Source organism: Mustelus asterias, chromosome 25 (genome assembly GCF_964213995.1).
Source record: "Mustelus asterias chromosome 25, sMusAst1.hap1.1, whole genome shotgun sequence".
NCBI classification, from domain to species: Eukaryota; Metazoa; Chordata; class Chondrichthyes; order Carcharhiniformes; family Triakidae; genus Mustelus; species Mustelus asterias.
This window is the reverse complement of record NC_135825.1, coordinates 44,746,552-44,771,499: the sequence shown is the minus strand read 5'-3', so window position 1 is coordinate 44,771,499 and position 24,948 is coordinate 44,746,552. Positions and strand designations below refer to the sequence as shown.

General features: G+C 45.8%; 2 protein-coding genes and 2 non-coding genes across 4 annotated transcripts in view; 1 reads left to right on the top strand and 3 right to left on the bottom strand.

The window, feature by feature from the left end:
- LOC144511943 (sodium-coupled monocarboxylate transporter 1-like) overlaps positions 1-13,749 on the bottom strand; it is a 673,058-nt gene extending 659,309 nt beyond the window's left edge. Inside the window, exon 1 of the mRNA XM_078242431.1 lies at positions 13,730-13,749. The gene's annotated coding sequence lies outside the window, so the exon portion shown is untranslated. The remainder of the gene's footprint in view (positions 1-13,729) is intronic.
- Positions 4,646-12,907, bottom strand: mrpl16 (mitochondrial ribosomal protein L16). Its single transcript, XM_078242432.1, has 4 exons — positions 12,768-12,907; positions 12,174-12,245; positions 6,314-6,462; positions 4,646-5,194 (listed from the first exon to the last, which is right to left on the bottom strand). Exons 1-4 carry the CDS (start codon positions 12,820-12,822, stop codon positions 4,709-4,711), a joined length of 762 nt encoding a protein of 253 aa, XP_078098558.1. The 5' UTR covers positions 12,823-12,907; the 3' UTR covers positions 4,646-4,708.
- LOC144479316 (U2 spliceosomal RNA) lies at positions 11,558-11,751 on the bottom strand. Its single transcript, XR_013495506.1, has one exon. It is a non-coding gene; the product is annotated as a U2 spliceosomal RNA (small nuclear RNA).
- Positions 13,750-16,560: 2,811 nt separating the features above from the next.
- Positions 16,561-16,742, top strand: LOC144479327 (U2 spliceosomal RNA). The gene has a single exon (XR_013495513.1). It is a non-coding gene; the product is annotated as a U2 spliceosomal RNA (small nuclear RNA).
- The last annotated feature ends 8,206 nt before the right edge of the window (positions 16,743-24,948 follow it).

Genomic DNA, 24,948 nt, shown 5'->3' with positions numbered 1-24,948 from the left:
ATGAGGAAAGGCTGAGGAGCTTGAGGTTGTTTTCGTTAGAGAGAAGAAGGTTAAGGGGTGACTTAATAGAGGCACACAAGATGATCAGAGTATTAGATAGGGTGGATAGTGAGAGCCTTTTTCCTCGGATGGTGATGGCTAGCACGAGGGGACATAGCTTTAAATTGAGGGGTGAGAGATATAGGACAGATGTTAGAGGTAGGTTCTTTACTCAGAGTAGTAAGGGTGTGGAATGCCCTGCCTGCAGCAGTAGCGGACTCGTCAACATTAAGAGCATTCAAATGGTTATTGGATAAACATATGGATGATATTGGAATAGTGTAGATTAGAGGGGCTTTAGATTGGTTCCACTGGTCGGCGCAACATCAAGGGCCGAAGGGCCTGTACTGCGCTGTAATGTTCTATGTTCTTAGCACTGTTGCATCCATGGGAATGGCCTGAAGAAGCTTGGCAATGGGTGAACAAAGAACAATACAGCACAGGAACAGGCCCTTCGGTCCTCCAAGCCCACGCCGCTCCCTGGTCCAAACTAGACCATTCTTTTGTATCCCTCCATTCCCACTCCGTTCATGTGGCTATCTAGATAAGACTTAAACGTTCCAGTGTGTCCGCCTCTACCACCTTGCCCAGCAGCGCATTCCAGGCCCCCACCACCCTCTGTGTAAAATACGTCCTTCTGATATCCGTGTTAAATCTCCCCCCCCTCACCTTGATCCTATGACCCCTCGTGAATGTCACCACCGATCTGGGAAAAAGCTTCCCACCGTTCACCCTATCTATGCCTTTCATAATTTTATACACCTCTATTAGGTCACCCCTCATCCTCCGTCTTTCCAGTGAGAACAACCCCAGTTTACCCAATCTCTCCTCATAACTAAGCCCCTCCATACCAGGCAACATCCTGGTGAACCTCCTCTGCACTCTCTTTAAAGCCTCCACGTCCTTCTGGTAGTGTGGCGACCAGAACTGGACGCAGTATTCCAAATGCGGCCGAACCAACGTTCTATACAACCGCAACATCAGACCCCAACTTTTATACTCTATGCCCCGTCCTATAAAGGCAAGCATGCCATATGCCTTATTCACTACCTTCTCCACCTGGGTGCATGCAGGCTTTGCAGGACCTTTTAAAGGACATATATTCTTAGTAACAGTTGATGCTCAAAGTGGCCAGCGGTCTCTATAATATCGGAAAGGACTATCGAAATGCTCGATGTCTTTACTAGGTTTGGATTCCCTGAACAATTGGTAAGCAACAACAGACCTCAATTTGTGTCTCAAGAATTCAAAAGTTTCTCGAAATAGAATGGCATTCAACACATTAGGTCTGCACCGTACCACCCTGCTATGAACAGACTAACAGAACATTTTTTTCCAATACATGAAATATACATTGAAAGCAACCAAGCAACAAGGTTTGCTGATCAAATATCTTAACCAATTCCTGCTAATCTATAGGAATACTGTTCATTTTAGGACCAAAACCTCTCCTGCATTATTAATAATGAATAGACAACTACATTGGGCATTTGACTTATTGAAACCTTTGAAAACGAAGGAAATCATCATAGAACAATGACAACAGATAAAACAGCAGGAAAGCAAAGCAAAACAGTGTGTCTTCCACCAAGGACAAGTAGTTTTGGCTAGGCAGTACTCCATAGGAGAGAAATGGGCTCCTGCCAGGATCTTTGCGCTGACTGAACCTGTCTCATATACCATCCAAACCAAAGATGATGTCATCTGTAGGAGGCATGCGGACCAGTTGTTGGCTGGGAGAATCGATCCACCAGAAACAGAACCCGCTGAAAATCCAGGTTCAACTGAACAAAGTCCTGACCTAAACCTTCCTGCAACCCTGACCGACACTGTTGAGGAAAGCAACTTATAGACCAAACAGAGTCAACCTCTAGTTACAATGTCAACGCTGGTCAAACACTGATGATGTTCACGCAAAGAAGACGCCAGAGATTCACCATCAACGTTCCAAGAATGAAGACCTCCAGAATGTCAGACTTATTGCTTATTGATCTCATTGCACTTGTTTGAATTTGTTGCAGATATTCAATTTAAAGGGGAGGAAAGGTTATGCATTATTGATTGTTGGTAGCTGCACTAGGCACTGTGCGTTGATGTATTCACTGGAAGTGATGTCACAGGTTGCTATTACAGGAAACTGCCAGAGAGAAGCAACCATGTAGTGATCACCACCCTGTAAATAAAGCTTCATTATTTTTAACTCTCCATGATTCCTCATGTCAATTCTCCAATATATAAGTATGGTGTACAGTTTTGGTCTCCTTATTTAAGGAAGGATATAATTGCATTAAATGCAGCGCAGAGAAGGTTCACTCAGCTGATTCCTGGGATGAAGGAGTCATTTTATGAGGGAAGTTTGGACAAGTTGGCCTTGTATCCATTGGCATTTAAAAATGAGAGGTGATTTATTTTGAATCATACAAGGTTCTGAGGCACTTGACAGGATGGATGCTTTCTCTTTGTGGGACAGACTAAAACGTAGCTTAAAATAAGAATTAGTTTCTCTCAGCGGGCTATTGGCCTGTGGAATTCTCTTCCCCAGAGCACCAGAGGCTGAATCATTGACTGACAAGGGAGTCAAAGGATATAGGGGGCAGACATGAAAATAGAGGCCACAATCAGATCAGCCACGAACTTATTGAATGGTGGAGCAGGCTCCTAATGCATATGACCAGCCAGGAGTGTACGGGAATAGTCGAGTTTAGAGGTAATAGAGGCATAAGTGAGGATTTCAACAGCAGATGAGCTGAGAGTGGGCAATGTTACATAGGGGGAAAGAGGTGATCTTAGTGATGGCATGACTATATGGTCAGAAGCTCAACTTGGGGTCAAATATGACAGCGAGGTTACAAGCAGTTGCCAGGATGAAAGATGATGGTGGTATCTTGGGAATTAAGCTTGGAGCGGGGATTGAAAACAATGGTTTCAGTCTTCCCAGTATTTAACTGGAGAAAATATCTTCACATCCAATACTGGAAGTCCCATAAGCAAATAATAATTTAGCAACATTGGAGTCGTCGAGAGAGGTGATGGTTAAGTAGAGCTGGGTGTTGCTCAATGACTTGTGAAAATTAATGCTGTGCTTTTAGATGATGTTGCCAAAAGACAGGAAAAAGCAATGCAAACGATATTCCAGCTGTGTGTAAACTTAAACATGTGTAAACAGGGATTAACTAACTATGAATGCCTATCCACAATATCTAGCCTTGGTTTGGAAAAAATATTGCTTATGAAAGATTGGCATATAAAAAACACAAAGAACGTTTATGACAGGAATGCATTGCCTTGTGGAAGTAGATTAAATTGTTAGTTTTTGGTGGTGTTGATGGAGGGGTTGGCCACAGGACAGCAAGTGCTCCCTGCTCCTGTTTTCATTCAGCTGTGGGATTTTTTATGTGCACCCAACTGAACCTCAAACATTATCCAAAGAACAGCATCCAACACTCCCATCAGTAAACATTGCAATGGGGCCTGATCTGGTACTCTGACTCACTGGCAAGATTCTTCCACCCTGAAGATGTATTTTATATTTCTAACACTTTTACAATCTATTTATGTTTTCAAAGGTTATGGACATCACTGGCAAGGCCAGCGTTTGTTGCCCATCCCTAAATGCGTTTGTGAACAGCCTTCAAAAAATCAATGCAGTCTATGTGGTGTCCAAGCACGCACACACTGTTAGGGAGGGAGTTCCAAGATTTTAACCCAGTGACAGTGAAGGAATGGCAATATATTTCCATTAAGAATGGTGTGTGGCTTGGAGGGGAACTTGCAGGTGCTGGTGATCCCATGTGTCTGCTGCCCTTACCTTTCTATGTAGTAGAGATCTTGGGTTTGGGAGGTGCTGTTGAAGGAGCCTCGAGTTGCTGCAGTGCATCTTGTAGATGGCACACGCTGCTGCCACTATGCCTAGTTACAGAAGGAGTGAATATTTAAGGCTGCTTTATCCTAGACAGTGTAGAGCTTCTCGGGTGCTGTTAGAACTGCACTCATCCACACACGGAGCATATTCCATCAGATCCCTGAATTGTGTCTTGTAGATGGTTAACAGGTTTTAGGGAGTTAAAGGATGAGTTACTCTCCACAGAATTCCCAGGCTGTGGTGTGCTCTTGTAGCCACTGTATTTATATGGCTAGTCAAAGGTCACCAGGATGTTGATAGTCAGGGATTCAGCAGTGGTAATGCCATTGAATTTCATGGGGAGATAGTTAGGTTCTCTCTTGAAGGATATGGTAATTGCCAGACATTTAATGGCATAAATGAAGGGGGAGGCTGTGGCATAGTGGTAATGTCACTCAACTAATAATGCAGTGGCCCATGCTAATGCTGATGGAACAGTGGTTCAAATCCCACCACAGCAACTGGTACAATTTAAATTTAATTACATTAATTAATAAATATGGAACTAAAGCTAGTCCCAGTAACACTAATCTTTACTCTGTCAATAATTGTAAAATCCCTGAGGAACTTGCCATCCATATGTCTGGCCTAGATGTGACTTCAGACCCACAGCCAATATGGTTTAGTCTTAACTGCCTTCTGAAATGACCTAGCAAGCTACTCAGTTGTATCAAACCATTACAGAAAAAAGTGCTGACATTCTGATATAGATCCAGTTATCCAACCAAAATAAACATTTAAGAATATTTTGCCAGACTTTTTTACTCTTCACACACGATTAGGAAGGCGTGATTTTCCGAAGAATTTGCCGTGAAATTTTAAGTCAAATGGGCTCAACACTTTGCGAATTCCCATCATGTTCATGGTTGCAATTCTTTCAAACGTCCAGGGATTCTGATTGTTTTTGGCCTTCTGTTCATCTTCCTTCATCAGCTCCTCCAAATGTTTCTTGCTGACTGCCTTGGCAGGAAATGGCAGTTTCTTGGCAACTTCTGATAGAAAAGGCTCCACCTCCTCAAATGCACACTTTCCTCCAAACTCCATTATAATCCGGCCATACTTAACTGGAGTGACATAGTGATCGATGGCTCCTTTGCCACCACCCATTCTCTGGCCTAATCCTTTGCGTGTGATGGGTTTATATGGAGCATTTACACGCCAGCAAGCAAACATGGTTTTGGGATCCATCCGTCGGTTAATGGTGAGGCGCATCATTTCAAAGTGACCCCAGTGAAGATAACCACCCCCGAAAGCCTGCAGGAAGGAGAGGGGTGGGGAAAGAGAGAGGGTACAGGAGAGGCAGGGGGGAGGAATGAATGGAACATTGATGTTACAATTGATTTTTGACAGAATATCTTGGCTTGGTTTGTTACTCCCGCATTGTCCCTATTGAACTGTGTTGTGAAAGGATTCAGGTTACACACACCAGATCATGCTTCAGCAACATGCTCTGTCTGAGAGAGAACATCCTACTGATGGTCTTCTCACAGTGATCTGAATGGACAACAGCAAGTGCTCAATGCAATTTGTAATGTTAATAGTGGTACGTCCATATTACACAGGAACTATGAACCTACCAGATAGAACTGAGGAAACCCATCTCCAAAACACTTTGTGATGCCAGTTTCTCAGCTCCTAGCTTTTGCTCGGTATCATACTTTGCTTCTTACTGCAGCTTACCAATTTCAAGTTTAGATATTTGTTGCTAGATTTCATATTCAGCTATTATAGATGGATCACCTTAGACTGAAAGCAGTCCATACTCAGGATTTGTTTCCTCTGATCCCTTTGTCAATCCTCCATATTACCCAGAATGCTACACACTCTGCAGTTAACTGCCAGAAACAGTGTTCATCACTTTAAAGATTTTGGTCACATGCAATATTGCAGTTGATTTTGAAGAGGACAAAAATGCCCAGAGAGTGCCTTTTGTTCAGAGTACACCCCTTCTTCATCCTTGTGGAAGAAAATGCTCGTCACAGATACTTCAACGTATTTCATCATCATCTGGGAGGCACCCTTGTCCCTCCCAGATGGCTCTGGGCACATCAGTTCCAGGCAAGGTCCAAGAGTCACTTCCTAAAACTAGAAGAGAATTTTACACCTGCTGTGGACTGACCAACCAACCCTTGGGAAGCGATCTGTGGAATTTGGCATCTCCTAGTCAGGCAGCTGTAGTCACTCAATCAACTGCTCGCGACTGAGTTTGGGTAGATGTTCAGGGATTCTCCCCATGATCGATGCCACCAGGGCACTCGGGCAGACAAGGGGGCTTTACTACAGAGTCTTGACGGCAATAATCAAACCGATTTATATTTACACATTTTAACATCGACTTTGAGACCACACAGTTGGGGAAATGCAAATACTTACTACAATGCCATACTGTCCCTTGGTGAATGCAGTAGCCCGTGTTGCTGGTCCGCGGATGTCTCCCAGTCTTTTCATCCAGCGCCTGGGCTTCTTATAGTTGGGGACTTTATTAAAGAATTTCAGCTTTGGCTTCTCTGGAATGATCACATCTGAGAAAAGAAACCCACAGACTTCAACCACACCATCCCATCCCTTCACTGCATCCAGCAAAGATTTATATTCAGAAGCCCGTGCTTTTCTTTCACAAAAAAACTTCCTTGTATAGTCCATTTGAAAAGATTCGGCTATCACACAGGAGGAGTGTGTGTTATTTTTCAAAAGGGAGGAGGGACTCACATGAAAAGGTTGAAAATCCCTAGCCTACATTACAAAACGGCCTAACCTTCAAAAGTACTCACTGATCGTGAAGCACTCTGGGACATAATGACATTGTGAAAAGTACCATATAAATGCAGATCTTTCTATGGAAGGACCAGTGTACACCTGTAAAGGACAAAATGTGCTCAATTACTATTGGGCGGCACGGTAGCACAGTGGTTAGCACTGCTGCTTCACAGCTCCAGGGTCCCGGGTTCGATTCCCGGCTCGGGTCACTGTCTGTGTGGAGTTTGCACATTCTCCTCGTGTCTGCGTGGGTTTCCTCCGGGTGCTCCGGTTTCCTCCCACAGTCCAAAGATGTGCGGGTTAGGTTGATTGGCCAGGTTAAAAATTGCCCCTTAGAGTCCTGAGATGTGTAGGTTAGAGGGATTAGCAGGTAAATATGTGGGGGTAGGGGCTGGGTAGGATTGTGGTCGGTGCAGACTCGATGGGCCGAATGGCCTCCTTCTGCACTGTAGGGTTTCTATGATTTCTACTACGGCTTAGGGCATACACAGACTAGACAAGCAACAGCCCGACAGTCATGCTCACAGAATCATAGCTTATAGATAATGTCCCAGACACCAGCATCACCGTCCCTGGGACCGGCCAACCAGAGTTGGCAGCACAGTGGTATAGTCAGGAGGGAGTTGCCCTGAAGTCCTCAATATTGACTGCTGACCACATCAAGTCTCATGATATTAAGTCAAACATGGACATGAAAACCATGCTGATGACCATAGACCACAAAGACTATGGACCCCTGACAACATCCCAGCATTAGTACTGACTTTGTTCCAGAAATACCATGCCTCTAGCCAAGCTGTTCCAATACAGCTACAAGCCTGGAATCTAACCAGCAAGGTGGAAAATTGCCCTATCCACAAAAAGCAGGAGAATTCCAACCTGGTCAATTATACCCACTCCCAATCAGTCTACTCTCAATCATAAACAAAATAATGGAAGATCATCGACAATGCTATCAAACACTTACTCAACAATAATCTGATGTTCAATTTGTATTAGGCCAAGCCACTTGGCTCCTGACTTCATTACAGCCATAATCCAACATGGACAAAAGAGCTGAACTCAAGAGATGCAGTGAGAATGACTGCCTTTAAAAGGAATAGGAATGGGGGGGATTTCCATGACCCTCCACTGATTGAAGTTATACCTAGCACAAAGGAAGGTGGTTGTTGGACATCAATCATCTCAATCCCAGGACATCACTGCAGGAGTTCCTCAGGATAGTGTCCCAAACCCAACCATATTCAGCTGCTTCAATTACTTTCCCTCCATCATAAAGTCAGATGTGAGGATGTTCGCTGATGACTGCATAATGTTCAGCATCATTCATGACTCCTCGGATACTGAAGCAGTCCTTGTGCAAATGCAGCAAGACCTGGACAATATCCAGGCTTCGGCTGACAAGTGGGAAGTAACATTCTCACCACCCAAGTGCCAGACAATGACGATCTCCAACAAGAGAGAATCTAACCATCACCCTTTGACATTCAATGAAATTACCACTGCTGAATCCCCCACTATCTATATCCTGGGGCTTATCAATGACAAGAAACCAAACTGGATTAGCCATCTAAATACGATGGATACAACAGCTCAGAAGCTGGGAAATCTGTGGTGAGTAACTCACCTCTCGACTCCCAAAGCCCACCATCTACAGGATGCAAGGCAAGTGTATATGTGCAGCTCCAACAACACTTGAAGCTCAAAACCATCCCGGAAAAAGCAGGCTGCCTGATTGGTATCTGATCCATTACCTTGAACAGTGGCAGCAACATGTACCATTTACAAGATCTACCTACAGCAACTCACAAAGTTTCCTTCAACAGTATCTTCCAAATGTACAACCATTAGCCATTTGTGAGATCGGATAAGGGCAGCAGATACATGGGAACACCACCACCACCTACAAGTTCACCTCCAAGCCACACACCATCCTGACTTAAAAATACATCACCGTTCCTTCACTGTCACTGGGTCAAAATTCAGGAACACTCTCCCTAACAGCACTTTGGGCGTACTCACACCACATGAACTACAGAGGATTAAGAAGGCAGCTCACTACCGCTTTCTCATGGGTAAGAAATGTTGGCCTAACCAGCGACAACTAAAGCAAGTATCAGTATGTGGTGGATGCGCCTATGGATTTTTGGAAAATGCCTGATAAGGTGACACACACAACAGTGAAGAACTATGTTGTTAGAATGAATGAACCTGGATGGATTTAGAGCTACCAAGGGAAAGGAAACAAAAAGGAGGATAAATGGACACTTATTTGGATTAGCAGGTATTGACACTGGGTTCTCTGTTTATATAAACTATTTGGACAAAACCACAAGAGGGATAACACTGGTTTTGATGCTACCAAATTATGCAGCAGTTGACTGTGAGAAAGGAATGCAGGAGGACATTGACAGGTTATTGGAATGGGCAGCTAGTTGGCAGGTGCAGATCAATGCCGACATGTAAAAAGCCACACCCGCACATTTTGGGGAAAAAGTATTTAAAGTACTAAACCTATGATGTGAGAGAGGGATAGAAAAGAACATAATACATGCTGGGTTAGGGTAAAATTAATTGCAAAACACATGAAAGTCTGTTGTTTCTGACATGTTTGAAGTGGGTATTTCTGAAGTTAGTAGATGTGCTCTGGGTTTTGCTAATCATAGAATCACTACAGTGCAGAAGGAGGCTATTTGGCCCATCGAGCCTTCACTGACCACAATCCCACCCCAGGCCCTATCCCTGTAACCCCACATATTTACCGCTAGTCCCCTGACACTACAGGGAAATTTACCATAGCCAATCAACCTAACCCGCACATCTTTGGAATTTCAACTCACATCATTGTTTTATTCAAACCCTGCCCAAAGCAAACATAGCTTTGCGTCCAGGCCAGAGAAGAACCAGCTCCAGAGGTTGCAGACTCATAGTCTAGGCAGCAAGCACCAAAAGGTGAGCCAATCACAACCGAGTGTGACTGTGCCCTCAGCCAACATTCCTCACTCTCACTCTGCAGCTGCAACAAGAGATGTGTCTGATTGGAATCAGAAACAGAACAGACTGTTCAGCTCGACCCGTTTTCCTTCAATGCAAAAGTGACCACTTTTCATGGGCTGTAAATCGCTTTGGAACATCATGATGTTGTAAAGTGTGAGTTGGCATTCATCCTCCACATCAGCAGGAATCCAAATTGCATTTGCTCTTTAATCCCCTCTTTCCTTCAACCACCCATCTAAACTATTTTTCACAACTGATATGGTCTCTGTTTCAATCACTCACTACGATACTGCTTTCTACTGCCTCCAGTCCTCCTGTATAAAGAAAGATCCCTGCGTTTTGTCCTAATCTCTTGTATTTAATCTTATTACAATATCTCTTCATTCTGCATCCTTCAAAAAAAAAAGAAACCTTTACAACATCATGATGCGATTTACAACCCACGACGAGTGGTCACTTTTGCATTGCAGGAAATCAGGCAGCCAACTTACCCACAGCCAGCTCCCACTAACAGCAATGTGATAATAATCACTTCGAGTGATGTTGGTTCAGGAATTAACCGTGCCTTCAACCAAAATCACGTACTCCGTAGCTTGAATAACATGATCACTGGGCTAAGGGGGGAGGTGATGGCCTAGTGGTATTATTGCTAGACTATTAATCCAGAAACTCAGCTAATGTTCTGGGGACCCGGGTTCAAATCCCATTACAGCAGATGGTGGAATTTGAATTCCAAAAAATAAATCTGGAATTAAGAATCTACTGATGACCATGAAACCATTGTTGATTGTTGGAAAAACCCTTAGGGAAGCAATAAAAGCAAATTACTGTGGTAGGGAAGGAAATCTGCTGTCCTTACCTGGTCTGGCCTACATATGACTCCAGATCCACAGCAATGTGGTTGACTCTCAACTGCTCTGTGAACAAGGGCAACTAGGGATGGGCAATAAATGCTGTGATGTGGAGATGCCAGCATTGGACTGGGGTAAACACAGTAAGAAGTCTCACAACACCAGGTTAAAGTCCAACAGGTTTATTTGGCAGCACAAGCCACTAGCTTTCGGAGCGCTGCTCCTTCGTCAGGTGAGTGGGAGTTCTGTTCACAAACAGGGCATATAAAGACACAAACTCAATTTACAAGATAATGGTTGGAATGCGAGTCTTTACAGGTAATCAAGTCTTAAAGGTACAGACAATGTGAGTGGAGAGAGGGTTTAACCTGTGCTTAACCTCTCTCCACTCACATTGTCCGTACCTTTAGGATTTGATTACCTATAAAGACTCGCATTCCAACCATTATTTTGTAAATTGAGTTTGTGTCTTTATATGCCCTGTTTGTGAACACAACTCCCACTTACCTGATGAAGGAGCAGCGCTCCGAAAGCTAGTGGCTTGTGCTACCAAATAAACCTGTTGGACTTTAACCTGGTGTCGTGAGACTTCTTACAATAAATGCTGGTCAGCCAGCAATGCTCATGTCCCACGAATGAATATGAAAAAGAAGGGGGGGGGTGAACTCTGCTTCAGAATAAAGTCATGGGTTCTTTTGATTTACCCGAGAGGGGGATATCCAACAGTGCAAGACTCCCTCAGTGGGATTTTAAACTCAAGACTGACTCACAAGCAAGAATGTTCCCACGGCTGGCCACTGAACTGATAGCAAGAACTGCAACCCTGGCTGCGTTTTTAAATTTCTCCAGCACCCAGAATACTGCACAGTTTAAACAGTTTTGACAATCAAACCTGCAATCAACTTTTTTTAAAATTCCAATTCAATCAAATCAAGTCCAATTCAGAGTCTCAACAAGTGAGACATTCCCGATCCAAGCTGACAAGACAGGGCTCTCACCTCCTGTCTTGGGCTTGATCTACATGATCCAAGCTGATTGGAGCAGGCATTGCACTTCTTCCAAGGCTTGATCTCATTTGCATCTTAGCCAAAAAGATGCCACTTTTAAAAATTGTTTCAAATGAAGCTAAAACGTAACCTAATGACTTCAACCAAGTACAGCATGTCGATACTACACTTGATCTCAGCCAAAAGGCCGAGAAGCAATCAACTTACGTGGATCAAAATGATACTATGTGGTGCACTTTCCCACCTTAGGGCGGCACGGTAGCACAGTGGTTAGCACTGCTGCTTCACAGCTCCAGGGTCCCGGGTTCGATTCCCGGCTTGGGTCACTGTCTGTGTGGAGTTTGCACATTCTCCTCGTGTCTGCGTGGGTTTCCTCCGGGTGCTCCGGTTTCCTCCCACAGTCCAAAGATGTGCGGGTTAAGTTGATTGGCCAGGTTAAAAATTGCCCCTTAAGAGTCCTGAGATGCGTAGGTTAGTGGGATTAGCGGGTAAATATGTGGGGCCTGGGTGGGATTGTGGTCGGTGCAGACTCGATGGGCCGAATGGCCTCCTTCTGCACTGTAGGGTTTCTATGATTCTTACAGAAAGATAAAACATGGGGCAAATTTTCTTCATACTCACCATCATAACAGGGAGGACGCTCATATGTCTTTAGTCCAACAGTGAGAATCTTAATATAATTCTGATAAGGGCCTGTAATGAAAGTACATGTTACTGAACTTAGAATAATTACATAATTATAATAATGGAATTATAACATCCATTGGTTAGGAGGTTCCTTGATCATATACAAAAGATACAAGACCAGAGTGTCAAATACAATGGCAAACGCGACCAAATGCTACACAAGCAAATCATGGAACAATTGGGATGCAGAATAATTGCTTTAATAATATATTATCTGTTTTAATTCTGCCTGCCTGAAATTAATCTCATCAAGTCAGTGCCAGATTTGGTGCCAAAACCATTAGCGAATTACAATTTGCAAGCTTTCTCTTCAGGAATAGGTGGACAGATTGGAATCGGATTAAATGTTATGTTGCTCCATTCAAATTCCAGAGGCTGCACCAGGATCAGACCCCGAGGCTGCACCGGCCTCACTCCGGGATCAGACCCCGAGGCTGCACCGGGCTCGCTCCGGAATCAGACCCCGAGGCTGCACCGGGCTCACTCCGGGATCAGATCCCGGGATAATGAGGCGGGTCCGGCTCCTACCCGAGTTGGTGATTCCCGGGCGCACAAGGCCCAGGCTCTGGACTAGAAAGGCCATGGCGGCGGCGCCGCACTCAAATCATCCAGGAAAGGAGCAGCAGCAACAACGCAATAGCTCCTCCTGCCGGGCGGGAGGAGGAATCTGATCTCCCAATGGCACCTCAGACCCGGCTCTCCCATTGGCTCCCCAGGCCCGGCTCTCCCATTGGCCCCCCAGACCCGGCTCTCCCATTGGCCCCCCAGACCCGGCTCTCCCATTGGCCCCCCAGACCCGGCTCTCCCATTGGCCCCCGTCCACAGTTAAATGGCTCCCTTACCCATTCATTGCCAGCTCTCTCTCTTTCATTCATCCTCTCGACTGGATTGCCTCCTGAGCTGCTCTTCCGTTTCTCTAATTTCTCCTCGGTCTCCCTGTCATTTAGAGCTAGTTTCTCCTATATTATTGTCACCCGATTGGAAGATGATGATGTCTACTCAAAGTTGTGCCATGGGTCTTCATGCTGATTCTCACTCCGTCTGCCGATCACTGGGCACAAGGGGCAGGAGGACATCCCACAGGGTAGTGGGATCTGAAGTGCAGGATTTGTCCTGCTTCATCATTAAGACATTGGAACTTAAAGCTTGATGAAGACTGATGGAGAAGTTATCGCCAAGGATTGGAAGAGCTAAAGATAAAATACTGCGGATGCTGGAATTGAAAACAGAAAATGCTGGAAAATCTCACCGAGGTCTGACAGTATCTGTGGAGAGAGAATAGAGGCAATGTTTCAAGTCTGCATGACCCTTCATCACAGGCATTGGATGGTCATCCAGACTTGAAACATTGGTTCTATTCTCTCTCGATGTGGAGATGCCGGCGTTGGACTGGGGTAAACACCAGGTTAAAGTCCAACAGGTTTATTTGGTAGCAAAAGCCACTAGCTTTCGGAGCCACGAGCCTTCGTCAGGTGAGAACTCCCACTCACCTGACGAAGGAGCAGCGCTCCGAAAGCTAGTGGCTTTTGCTACCAAATAAACCTGTTGGACTTTAACCTGGTGTTGTGAGACTTCTTACTCTATTCTCTCTCCACAGATGCTGTCAGACCTGCTGAGTTTCTCCAGGATTTTCTGTTCTGATTGGAATAAGCTGCCAGTCTTAAGACCATAAGACCATAAGACATAGGAGCGGAAGTAAGGCCATTCGGCCCATCGAGTCCACTCCACCATTCTTCCCTGCTGCCATCAGACTTTTGAATGGACCTACCTCACATGAAGTTGATCTTTCTCTGCACCCTAGCTATGACTGCAGCACTACATTCTGCACGCTCTCATTTCCTTCTCTATGAATGGTATGCTTGGTCTGTATAGCGAGCAAGAAATAATACTTTTCACTATAAGAACATAAGAACTAGGAGCAGGAGTAGGCCATCTGGCCCCTCGAGCCTGCTCCGCCTTCAATAAGATCATGGCTGATCTTTTTGTGGACTCAGCTCCATTTACCCGCCCGCTCACCATGACCCTTAATTACTTTACTGTTCAAAAATGTATCTATCCTTGCCTTAAAAACATTCAATGAGGTAGCCTCAACTGCTTCACTGGGCAGGGAATTCCACAGATTCACAACCCTTTGTGTGAAGAAGTTCCTACACTAACACATTTCAATAATAAACCAAACCAAATCAGTCATTAATGTCAACTCTACCACACTTTAACAGGAGCTTCAGTGTCTTCTAGGCAATGCATTTCTCATTCCCTGAAACATAGCCTATTTGATAGTCGAGGTAACAGGACCTGGCAGAGAAGACCATTTTCGACCATCCGGATAGTATCCAGTTCTTCAAAATTGATTTTGCGGGAGTTCTGCTTGTGTCAAGAAGGACTCTAGCACTTGTTTGATGGTCCTCCCATTTAATTCAGCCTTGGAAATATATTGCTATTCCTGCACTGTCGTTGGGTTAAAAACCCAGAACTCATTCCCTAACAACACCGTTGGTGTGTCTACACCGAATGAACCGCAGCAATTCAAGATGGCAGCTCACCACCATCTGTTCAAGGGCAATTAGGGATGGGCAACAAATGCTAGCCTAGCCAGAAATGGTCACATCCCATGAACAAATTTAAAAATGAATGCACTGATTGGATGCACTGAATGCGGTGGGAACAGAATATCTAAGCAATCCAATAATAAGCTAATCACTATGACATACAAAATTCCTCAAGCTGCTCGGACCATCTATAGATAAAGGTCAAATGAATAAAATCTCCTTTCCTCACAGGAGTCCACAAGTGAACCACCATCAATGGGAGAGTTGCAACAAGCAATCAAATTGATTAAAAACAAAAAGACCCCCCAGCCCTGATTGTTTGCCCGCTCTGGTCTTCAGAACTGGTGGATTTTGACACACATCAAGACTCCATGCACCTACACTGTGGTATTGGGATCCAAGCCGCCATTGCTTAATTATTTTCAAGCAGAGCGTGATCACCATTGCAGTGGGAGCTCACCAAGGATGGCAGGCAAAAAATAATTGTCTTCAAATGAACAGTGGTGCCATTTTGAATTTAAGCAACTTCTTAAAGCTGAACCTACACCTCACAAACATGCTTCATGTTAAGAAAGATCCAACCCTGAAGGAAGCTATCCAAGTTGTAAGACAGCCTGAACTCCACGTACAGCTTTAATCTGGGAAAAAGTCCTGGAGCCAGGTCCCATGATATAATTCAGAGCCCACCTGACTAGCAACCTCGGAGAGATCACCCCGATGTAAAAATAACAAAGATTAACAAAAGGAATCTTCGCAGATACGGAACTCCTACCCCCCAACCCAGGCTCAGGACTGCTGCAGTGCCAGGGTACTGGGATTCTCTCCCCCTTCAGGAGCTGTACTTACCTGTGCACCCCTGGCAGGACCTGTTCGTCAGTTGCCCTTTTTTTAAAAAAGCCTGTCGTCATACTAGCTTGGGGGCGGGGGGTAATTTTTTTCCAGTAGGGAGGGCTGCTAATTACATACAAATGTATTATAATAGGGTTCCCTTCATTCCAAAACAGGAATCCTGTTATTTCACTGGTGGGGACAATCGAGTGGAAAAATCACATCATTGTAAAATATGTTTTGGGGCTCTTTCCTTATCCTCTTCCCCCCATTCCCCCTCAATTCTCCACCACCTCTAGCATTCGCACCTGCCAAAGATCGGGGCAGAAAATTGCCCCCTCCTGCCTAGAGATACTCCAGGCAAAAGGAAGCAATACCCTCACCAACCAGTAGGGCGAGCACACCAACACTATGGTGCAAAATGCCTCCACAGGCAATATCAATGTTCTACAATTTCAGCCCCTGTTTCCAATGTAAAAATCTTTGCTTTACTCATTTGCACAATGTGGGCATCGCTGTTATTGCCCTTCAGACGTTGATGGTGAGCTGCCTTCTTGAATTGCTGCAGTCCAAGGTGTTTTGATTTGTTGTCAAATGTATTGCGATTCAGTATTGTTTCTGCACGCTATACAGAAGTGGAGTTGCTGGCGTTGGACTGGGGTAGGCACAGTAAGTAGTCTCACAACACTAGGTTAAAGTCCAACAGGTTTATTTGGTAGCACGAGCTTTCGGAATACCGCTCCTTCATCAGATGGGTGCAGGATTTGTTTCACAAACAGGGCATGTACAGGTAATCAAATCTTTACAGGTACAGACAATGTGAGTGGAGGGAGGGTTAAACACAGGTTAAAGAGGTGTGAATTGTCTCCAGGCAGGACAGTTGTGAAATTTTGCAAGCCCAGGCAAGTCGTGGAGAACAATCACTGAAACAATTCCATGATGACATTGCTTCTCGGCCTTTTGGCTAAGATCAAGTGTAGTATGGATAGGATGCTGCGTTTGGTTGAGGTCATTAGGTTACATTTAAGCTTCATTTGAAGCTATTTTTAAAAGCGGCATCTCGGCCTTTTGGCTAAGATGCAAATGAGATCAAGCCTTGGAGGAGGAGGACTTGCACCTACTCCAATCAGCTTGGCTCATGTAGATCAGGAGTGGAGGCCCTGTCTTGTCAGCTTGGATTGGAAATGTCTCAACTTGTTGAGACTCTGAATTGTACTTGATTTGATTGAATTTTTTTTTTAATTCCATGATGACATCAACAAGTTCCATCCCACCATCAGACTCACCATGGACTACTCTCTAGAATCAGTTGCATTCTTGGACACACGCATCTCCATCAAGGACGGTCACCTCAGCACTTCACTGTGCCACAAGCCCACAGATAACCTCATGATGCTCCACTTCTCCAGCTTCCACCCTAAACACGTTAAAGAAGAAATCCCCTACGGACAAGCCCTCCGTATACACAGAATCTGCTCAGATGAGGAAGATCGCAACAGACACCTAGATGCTGAAAGATGCCCTCATAAGAACAGAATATGGCGCTCAACTCATCGATCGACAGTTCTGACGTGCCACAGTGAAAAATTGCACAGACCGCCTCAGAAGACAAACAAGGGACACGGCAGACGGAGTACCCTTCATCGTCCATTGGTACATTGGCGAGACCATGCAGACGCTACGACAACGAATGAATGGACACCGCTCGACAATCACCAGGCAGGAGTGTTCCCTTTCTGTCGGGGAACACTTCAGCAGTCACGGGCATTCAGCCTCTGATCTTCGGGTAAGCGTTCTTCAAGGCGGCTTTCACGAATCGCTGAGCAGAGACTGATAGCCAAGTTCCACACACAAGGGTGGCCTCAACCGCGATTTTGGGTTCATGTCACACTATCTGTAACCCCCACGGCTTGCCTGGGCTTGCAAAATCTCACTAACTGTCCTACCCGGAGACAATTCACACCTCTTTAACCTGTGCTTAACCCTCTCTTCACTCACATTGTCTGCACCTGTAAAGACCTGATTACCTGTTAAACTCAATTACAAGATAATGGTTGGAATGCGAGTCTTGTGTCTATATATGCCCTGTTTGTGAAACAAATCCTGCACTCACCTGATGAAGGAGCAGCGCTCCGAAAGCTCGTGCTACTAAATAAATCTGTTGGACTTTGACCTGGTGTTGTGAGACTACTTACTGCGCTATACAGAAGAAAAGGAGAGGGTGCAGAATATAGTGTTACAGGTTAAGAGAAAAGTCAACTTAATATATGATAGGTCCATTCAAAAGTTTGATGGCAGCAGAGAAGAAGCTGTTCTTTAGTTGGTTGATATGTAACCTCAGACTTTTGTATGTTTTTCCCGAATGAAGGTGGAAGAGAAAATGTCCGGGGTGCATGGGGTCCTTGATTATGCTGGCTGCTTTTCTGAGGCAGTGAGGAGTACAGATGGAGTCAATGGATGGGAGGCTGGATAAAAGCAAATTACTGCAGATGCTGGAATCTGAAACCAAAAGAGAAAACGCTGGAAAATCTTAGCAGGTCTGGCAGCATCTGTAAGGAGAGAAAAAGAGCTGACGTTTTGAGTCCAGACGACCCTTTGTCAAAACTAAAAGGCATAGAAAATGGGAGACATTTATACTGCAGGGGGAGGGAATGAAAGATGAGTCAAAGCCACAGAAACCAGGGAAAAACGCTGCTCATGGCAGTTCACAGAGAGAATAAAGGGTGTGAATGGCCAAAGGCAGAGAAGCTGAAATCAGAGGGTAAATTGTGACAGATGAAGATGTTGGTGGGGGGGGGGGAATGGGTGAGAGAGAGATAAAATATAGAAAAAAGGGGGAGAGGGGAAGCAAAGGGGGCGAAAAGGTAAGGAAAGGGGGGATAAAGTAAGGGGAAGAATGGGTGGGAAAAAAAGAAGAAAGACAATAAAGAGATAAAAGGTAGAGAAAAGTAAAAAATTAAATAAAATGAAAACAAACGGGTCGAGGTGGGGTAGAGAAAATCATCTGAAGTTGTTGAATTCGATGTTGAGACTGGAAGGCTGTAAAGTGCCGAGCCGGAAGATGAGATGCTGTTCCTCCAGTTTGCGTTGAGCTTCACTGGAACATTACAGCAGGCCAAGGACAGACATGTGGGCACGGGAGCAGGATTGTGTGTTAAAATGGCAGCGACCGCAAGGTCAGGGTCCTGATTGCGCACAGACCGAAGGTGCTCAGCAAAGCGATCACCCAGTCTACGCTTGGTCTCTCCGATTATAGAGGAGACCACATTGGGAGCAGCGAATGCAATAGATCCAATTGACAGAGGTGTAAGTGAAACGCTGCTTAACCTGGAATGAGTGTTTTGGACCTTGGATGGTGAACATGGAAGAGGTAAAGGGGCAGGTGTTACACCTTCTGTGATTGCATGGGAAGGTGCCATGAGTGATGGGTATACTGGAGGAGTGGACCAGGTTATCCTGGAGGGAATGGTCTCTGCGGAATGCTGACAGAAGGGAAGACCAAGGAAGGGAAGCCCATTTGTTTTCATTTTATTTAATTTTTTACTGTTCTCTACCTTTTATCTCTTTATTATCTTTCTTCTTCTTCCTCCCCACTCTTTCCCTTGACTTTATCCCCCCTTTCCTCACCTTTTCTCCCCATTTTTCTAAATTTTACCTCTCTCCTACCCATCTCCCCCCTCCGACCCCACATCTTCATCTGTCACAGTTTACCCTCTGATTTCAGCTTCTCTGCCTTTGGCCATTCACACCCTTTATTCTCTCCGTGGGCTGCCATTAGCAGCCTTTCCCCTGGTTTCTGTGGCAATGACTCATCTTTCATTCCCTCACCCTGCAGTATAAATATCTCCCACTCTCTATGCCTTTTAGCTTTGATAAAGGGTCATCTGGACTCAAGATGTCAGCTCTTTTCTCTCCTTACAGATACTGCCAGACCTGCTGAGATTTTCCAGCATTTTCTCTTTTGGTTTCAGATTCCAGCATCCGCAGTATTTTGCTTTTATCCAGTGTTTAATTCACTGCTGCCTCTCTTCCAGGAATGCCTAACCTGAAGAAGTACTGCTCTTCTCTCCATCAGGTTTTCCGTATGTCTCTCCCCCACCCCACCCCCCTTCACTGCTTCCCATTTCTCTCAGTATTGGACAAGGTATTTACCAAGACTCGCTTCCACAGCCACATTTCCTTCCTCAGTGACTGTCTTCGTCTCTGACTTACCCCATGTGGATTTCAACTCAAATTCCACCCCCCATGTAACCTCCAGGGTTACAGGTACCTCCAGGATATACAATATTCTCCAAACTGCTGTTCTCGCCGCATCCTGAAAGCCACACTCAGTGCCTGAATCATCATAGAAACCCTACAGTACAGAAAGAGGCCATTCGGCCCATCGAGTCTGCACCAACCACAATCCCACCCAGGCCCTACCCCCATATCCCTACATATTTTACCCACTAATCCCTCTAACCTATGCATCTCAGGACACTAAGGGGCAATTTTTAACATGGCCAATCAACCTAACCCGCACATCTTTGGACTGTGGGAGGAAACCGGAGCACCCGGAGGAAACCCACGCATACACGAGGAGAATGTGCAAACTCCACACAGACAGTGACCCAAGCCGGGAATCGAACCCAGGTCCCTGGAGCTGTGAAGCAGCAGTGCTAACCACTGTGCTACCGTGCCGCCCATGGGAGATAATGGCTTGATGTTCAGTGGTGTGGTCATGATCCAGGGGGAGGTGGGAGGAAGTATCTGAGAGTTGGCATTCAGCCTCTGTGAGGTACAGGTCAGTACGCCAGATGACAACAGCACCCACTTTGTCAGCAGGTTTGATGACAATGTCAGGGTTAGACCTGAGGGTGTGAAGAGTGGAAAGTTTGGAAGGAGAGAGGTTGGAACGGGTGAGGGGGGCAGAAAAATTAAGACGGCCATGATCTCCCATGGGACGTGCCTCCCGTGGCCTGCGCCACCACATGAAGACACTCAACATCTCTCTCCAGCTACACCATCTTATTCTCTCTCAAAGCTGTCCCTGTCCCAAGTTTCATTTTATCCTCCGCATCATTCGATGTCTTAACAAAAAACATTTCCTGTTTCTTGCAGATGTTAAGGAACGCAAGCTTCACCAACTCATCAACACCACTGCCCATCCCAGGCCCTCCACCAGTCCCAATCCCTCAAACCCCATCTCTTCCAGCCCCAGCCCTTGCCGTGTTTTTACCATACCCTCGCCCTTCCCCTCTGCTGAGAACAGCATGCTCAGCCTCAGGAAGGACTCAGCTTTGTACCCTTACGTCCCCAACTCAATGAATTCCAGGCTCGACAATATGTTGAACTCTTCTTTCGTTGCCTTTGTCTTCGTGCCCACTTCTTTTGGCAAGAGTCTTCCCCCCGTTCCACAGATCCTTTCATGTGCCTCCAACATTCTGCCTCCAATTGGACACCCCAACTGGGATAATTACCTGCCCTCTATTTTTTCATTGGGAACTGTCGAATGGACATTGGACATCGGCCGTCTTAATTTTTCTGCCCCCCCTCACCCGTTCCAACCTCTCTCCTTCCAAACTTTCCACTCTTCACACCCTCAGGTCCAACCCTGACATTGTCATCAAACCTGCTGACAAAGGGGGTGCTGTTGTCATCTGGCGTACTGACCTGTACCTCACAGAGGCTGAATGCCAACTCTCAGATACTTCCTCCTACCTCCCCCTGGACCATGACCACACCACTGAACATCAAGCCATTATCTCCCAACACTGTCACCAACCTCATTTCCTCCGGCCGCCTCCCCCCCACAGCTTCCAACCTCATAGTCTACCAACCCCGGACAGCCTGCTTCTACCTGCTTCCCAAAATCCATAAGTCCTGGTGGGCCCACTGTGTCAGCATGCTCCTCTCCCATTGAACTTATTTCCTCTTCCCTGACTCCATCCTCACTCCCCGGTCCATTCCCTCCCCACTACATCCGGGATTCCTCTAATGCCCTGCATCATATTGACAGCTTCCAGTTCACAGGCCCTAACCGCCTCCTATTCACCATGGATGTGCAATCTCTCTACACCTCCATCCCACACCAGGTCGGCCTTCTTTCTTGAAGAGACCTGAACAATTCCCATCCACCACCATTCTCCTCCGCGTGGCTGAACTCGTTCTATCTCTCAACAACTTCTCCTTTAACACACCCCACTTTCTCCAAAGCAAAGGAGTAGCAATGGATACCCGCATGGGGCCTAGCTACACTTGTCTTTTTATGGGGTATGTGGAACATTCCTTGTCCCAGGCCTACCCAAGTCCCCTCCCACAACTCCTTTACCGGTACATCGATGACTATTTTGGTGCCGCTTCATAGCCTCATCCGGACCTCGAAAAATTCATCAACTTCGCTTCCAGCTTCCACCCCTCCATCGCGTTCACTTGGTCCATCTCGGACACTTGCCTTCCCTTCCTTGAGCTTTGTGTCTCCATTTCCGGCAATAGACTATCTACCAATATCCATTACAAACCCACTGACCCCCACAGCTATCTGGACTACAGCTCTTCGCACCCCACATCCTGCAAGGACTCCATCCCTTTCTCTCAGCTCCTTCTCCTCCGTCGCATTTGTTCCGATGATGCCATTTTCCAAAGTGGTGCTTTTGATATGTGCTCCTTTTTCCTCAACCGTGGTTTCCCACCTATAGTTGTTGACAGGGCCCTCAACAGCGTGCGGTCCATCCCGCGCCACGACCCTCACCCCCTCCCCTCCCTCCCAGAACAAGGATAGAGTCCCCTTGTTTTCACATTTCACCCCACCAGCCTCCGCATGCAAAGCATAATCTTCCGCCATTTTTGCCAACTCCAGCGTATGGCCAGCTAAACATATCTTCCCTTCACTCCCTCTGTCAGCATTCCGCAGAGACATTCCCTTCGGGATAACCTACTCCACTCCTCCACTATACCCAACACCTCTCCCATCACTCCTGGCACCTTCTCATGCAATCGCAGAAGGTGTAACACCTGCCCCTTTACCTCTTCCATGCTCACCATCCAAGGTCCAAAACAGTCATTCCAGGTTAAACATAGAACAGTACAGCACAGAACAGGCTCTTCGGCCCACGATGTTGTGCCGAGCTTTATCTGAAACCAACATCAAGCTATCCCACTCCCTATCATCCTGGTGTGCTCCATGTGCCTACCCAATAACTGCTTAAATGTTCCTAAAGTGTCTGACTCCACTATCACTGCAGGCAGTCCATTCCACACCCCAACCACTCTCTGAGTAAAGAACCTACCTCGGACATCCTTCCTATATCTCCCACCATGAACCCTATAGTTATGCCCCCTTGTAATAGCTCCATCCACCCGAGGAAATAGTCTTTGAACGTTCACTCTATCTATCCCCTTCATCATTTTATAAACCTCTATTAAGTCTCCCCTCAGCCTCCTCCGCTCCAGAGAGAACAGCCCTAGCTCCCTCAACCTTTCCTCATAAGACCTACCCTCCAAACCAGGCAGCATCCTGGTAAATCTCCTCTGCACTCTTTCCAGCGCTTCCACATCCTTCTTATAGTGAGGTGACCAGAACTGCACACAATATTCCAAATGTGGTCTCACCAAGGTCCTGTACAGTTGCAGCATAACCCCACGGCTCTTAAACTCCAACCCCCTGTTAATAAAAGCTAACACACAACAGGCCTTCTTCACAGCTCTATCCACTTGAGTGGCAACCTTCAGAGATCTGTGGATATGGACCCCAAGATCTCTCTGTTCCTCCACAGTCTTCAGAACCCTACCTTTGACCCTGTAATCCACATTTAAATTTGTCCTACTAAAATGAATCACCTCACATTTATCAGGGTTAAACTCCATCTGCCATTTTTCAGCCCAGCTTTGCATCCTATCCATGTCTCTTTGCAGTCTACAAGCAGCTCTTGCACCTCTTTCAATTTGGTCTATTGCATTCGCTGCTCCCAATGTGGTCTCTTCGATATCGGAAAGACCAAGCATAGACTGGATGATCGTTTTGCTGAGCACCTTCGGTCTGTGCGCAATCAGGACCCTGACCTTCCAGTTGCTTGCCATTTTAACACACGATCCTGCTCCCGTGCCCACATGTCAGTCTTTGGCCTGCTGCAGTGTTCCAGTGAAGCTCAACGCAAACTGGAGGAACAGCATCTTATCTTCTGACTCGGCACTTTACAGCCTTCCGGTCTTAATATCGAATTCAACAACTTCAGATGATCAGCTCTACCCCACCTCGGCCCATTTGTTTTCATTTTATTTAATTTTTTATTGTTCTCTACCTTTTATCTCTTTATTGTCTTCCTTCTTGTTCTCCCACCCACTCTTTCCCCCTACATTATCCCCCCTTTCCTTACCTTTTCCCCCCCTGCCCCTTTTTCTATATTTTACCTCTCTCCCACCCATTCCGCACCCCCCCCTTTCCCACCACATCCTCATCTGTCACAATTTACCCTCTGATTTCAGTTTCTCTGCCGTTTGGCCATTCACACCCTTTATTCTCTCTGTGGACTGCCATTAGCAGCCTTTTCCCCTGGTTTCTATGGCTTTGACTCATCTTTCATTCCCTCACCCTGCAGTATAAATATCTCCCACTTTCTATGCCTTTTAGCTTTGACAAAGGGTCGTCTGGACTTGAAATCAAAGATGCTGCCAGACCTGCTGAGATTTTCAAGCATTTTCTCTTTTGGGTGGCTGGTTTGCATGATGGACTGGGCTATGTTCACAACCCTTTGTAGTTTCTTGCCGTGTTGGTCAGATTAAGAGCCATACTAAGCTGTGATACAACAAGAAAGAATACTTTCTGTAAAACTTGGTGAGTCAAAGCAGACATGCCAAATTAAGGCTATAAAGGTGGGAATTCCAAGATTTTGACCTAGCGACAGTGAAGGAATGGGAATATATTTCCAAGTCAGGGTGGTGAGTGACTTGGGTGATCTCCAGGTGGCGGTGTTCCCAGGTATCTGCTGCTTTGTCCATCTATATGGTAATGGTCGTGGGTTTGGAAGGTGCTGCCTAAGAAACCTTGGTGAGTTCCTGCAGTGCATAGTGTAAATGGTACACAAAGCTGCCACTGTTCGTCACTAGTGGAGGGAGTGAATGTTGGTGGGAGGGGTATCAATCAACTGGGTTGCTTTGTCCTGGATGGTGTCAAGCTTCCTGAGTGCTGTTGGAGCTGCACTCATCCAGCCAAGTAGAGTGTATTCCTTAAACTTTTAATTTGTGCCTTGTAGATGGTTGACAGGCTTTGGGGAGCCAGGAGGTGAGTTACTTGCCGCAAAATACCCCAACATTTGATCTGCTCTGGTAGCCACAGTATTTAAATGGCTTGACCA

Coding starts and splice junctions, on each gene's coding strand:
- mrpl16 (XM_078242432.1), bottom strand. CDS start 12,822: ATGGCCTTTCTAGTCCAGAGCCTGGGCCTTGTGCGCCCGGGAATCACC. Junction 6,463..12,173: donor GCGTCCTCCCTGTTATGATG/GTGAGTATGAAG, acceptor TTCTTTTCTCAG/ATGTGATCATTCCAGAGAAG. Junction 5,195..6,313: donor AGGGACAGTATGGCATTGTA/GTAAGTATTTGC, acceptor TCCTTCCTGCAG/GCTTTCGGGGGTGGTTATCT.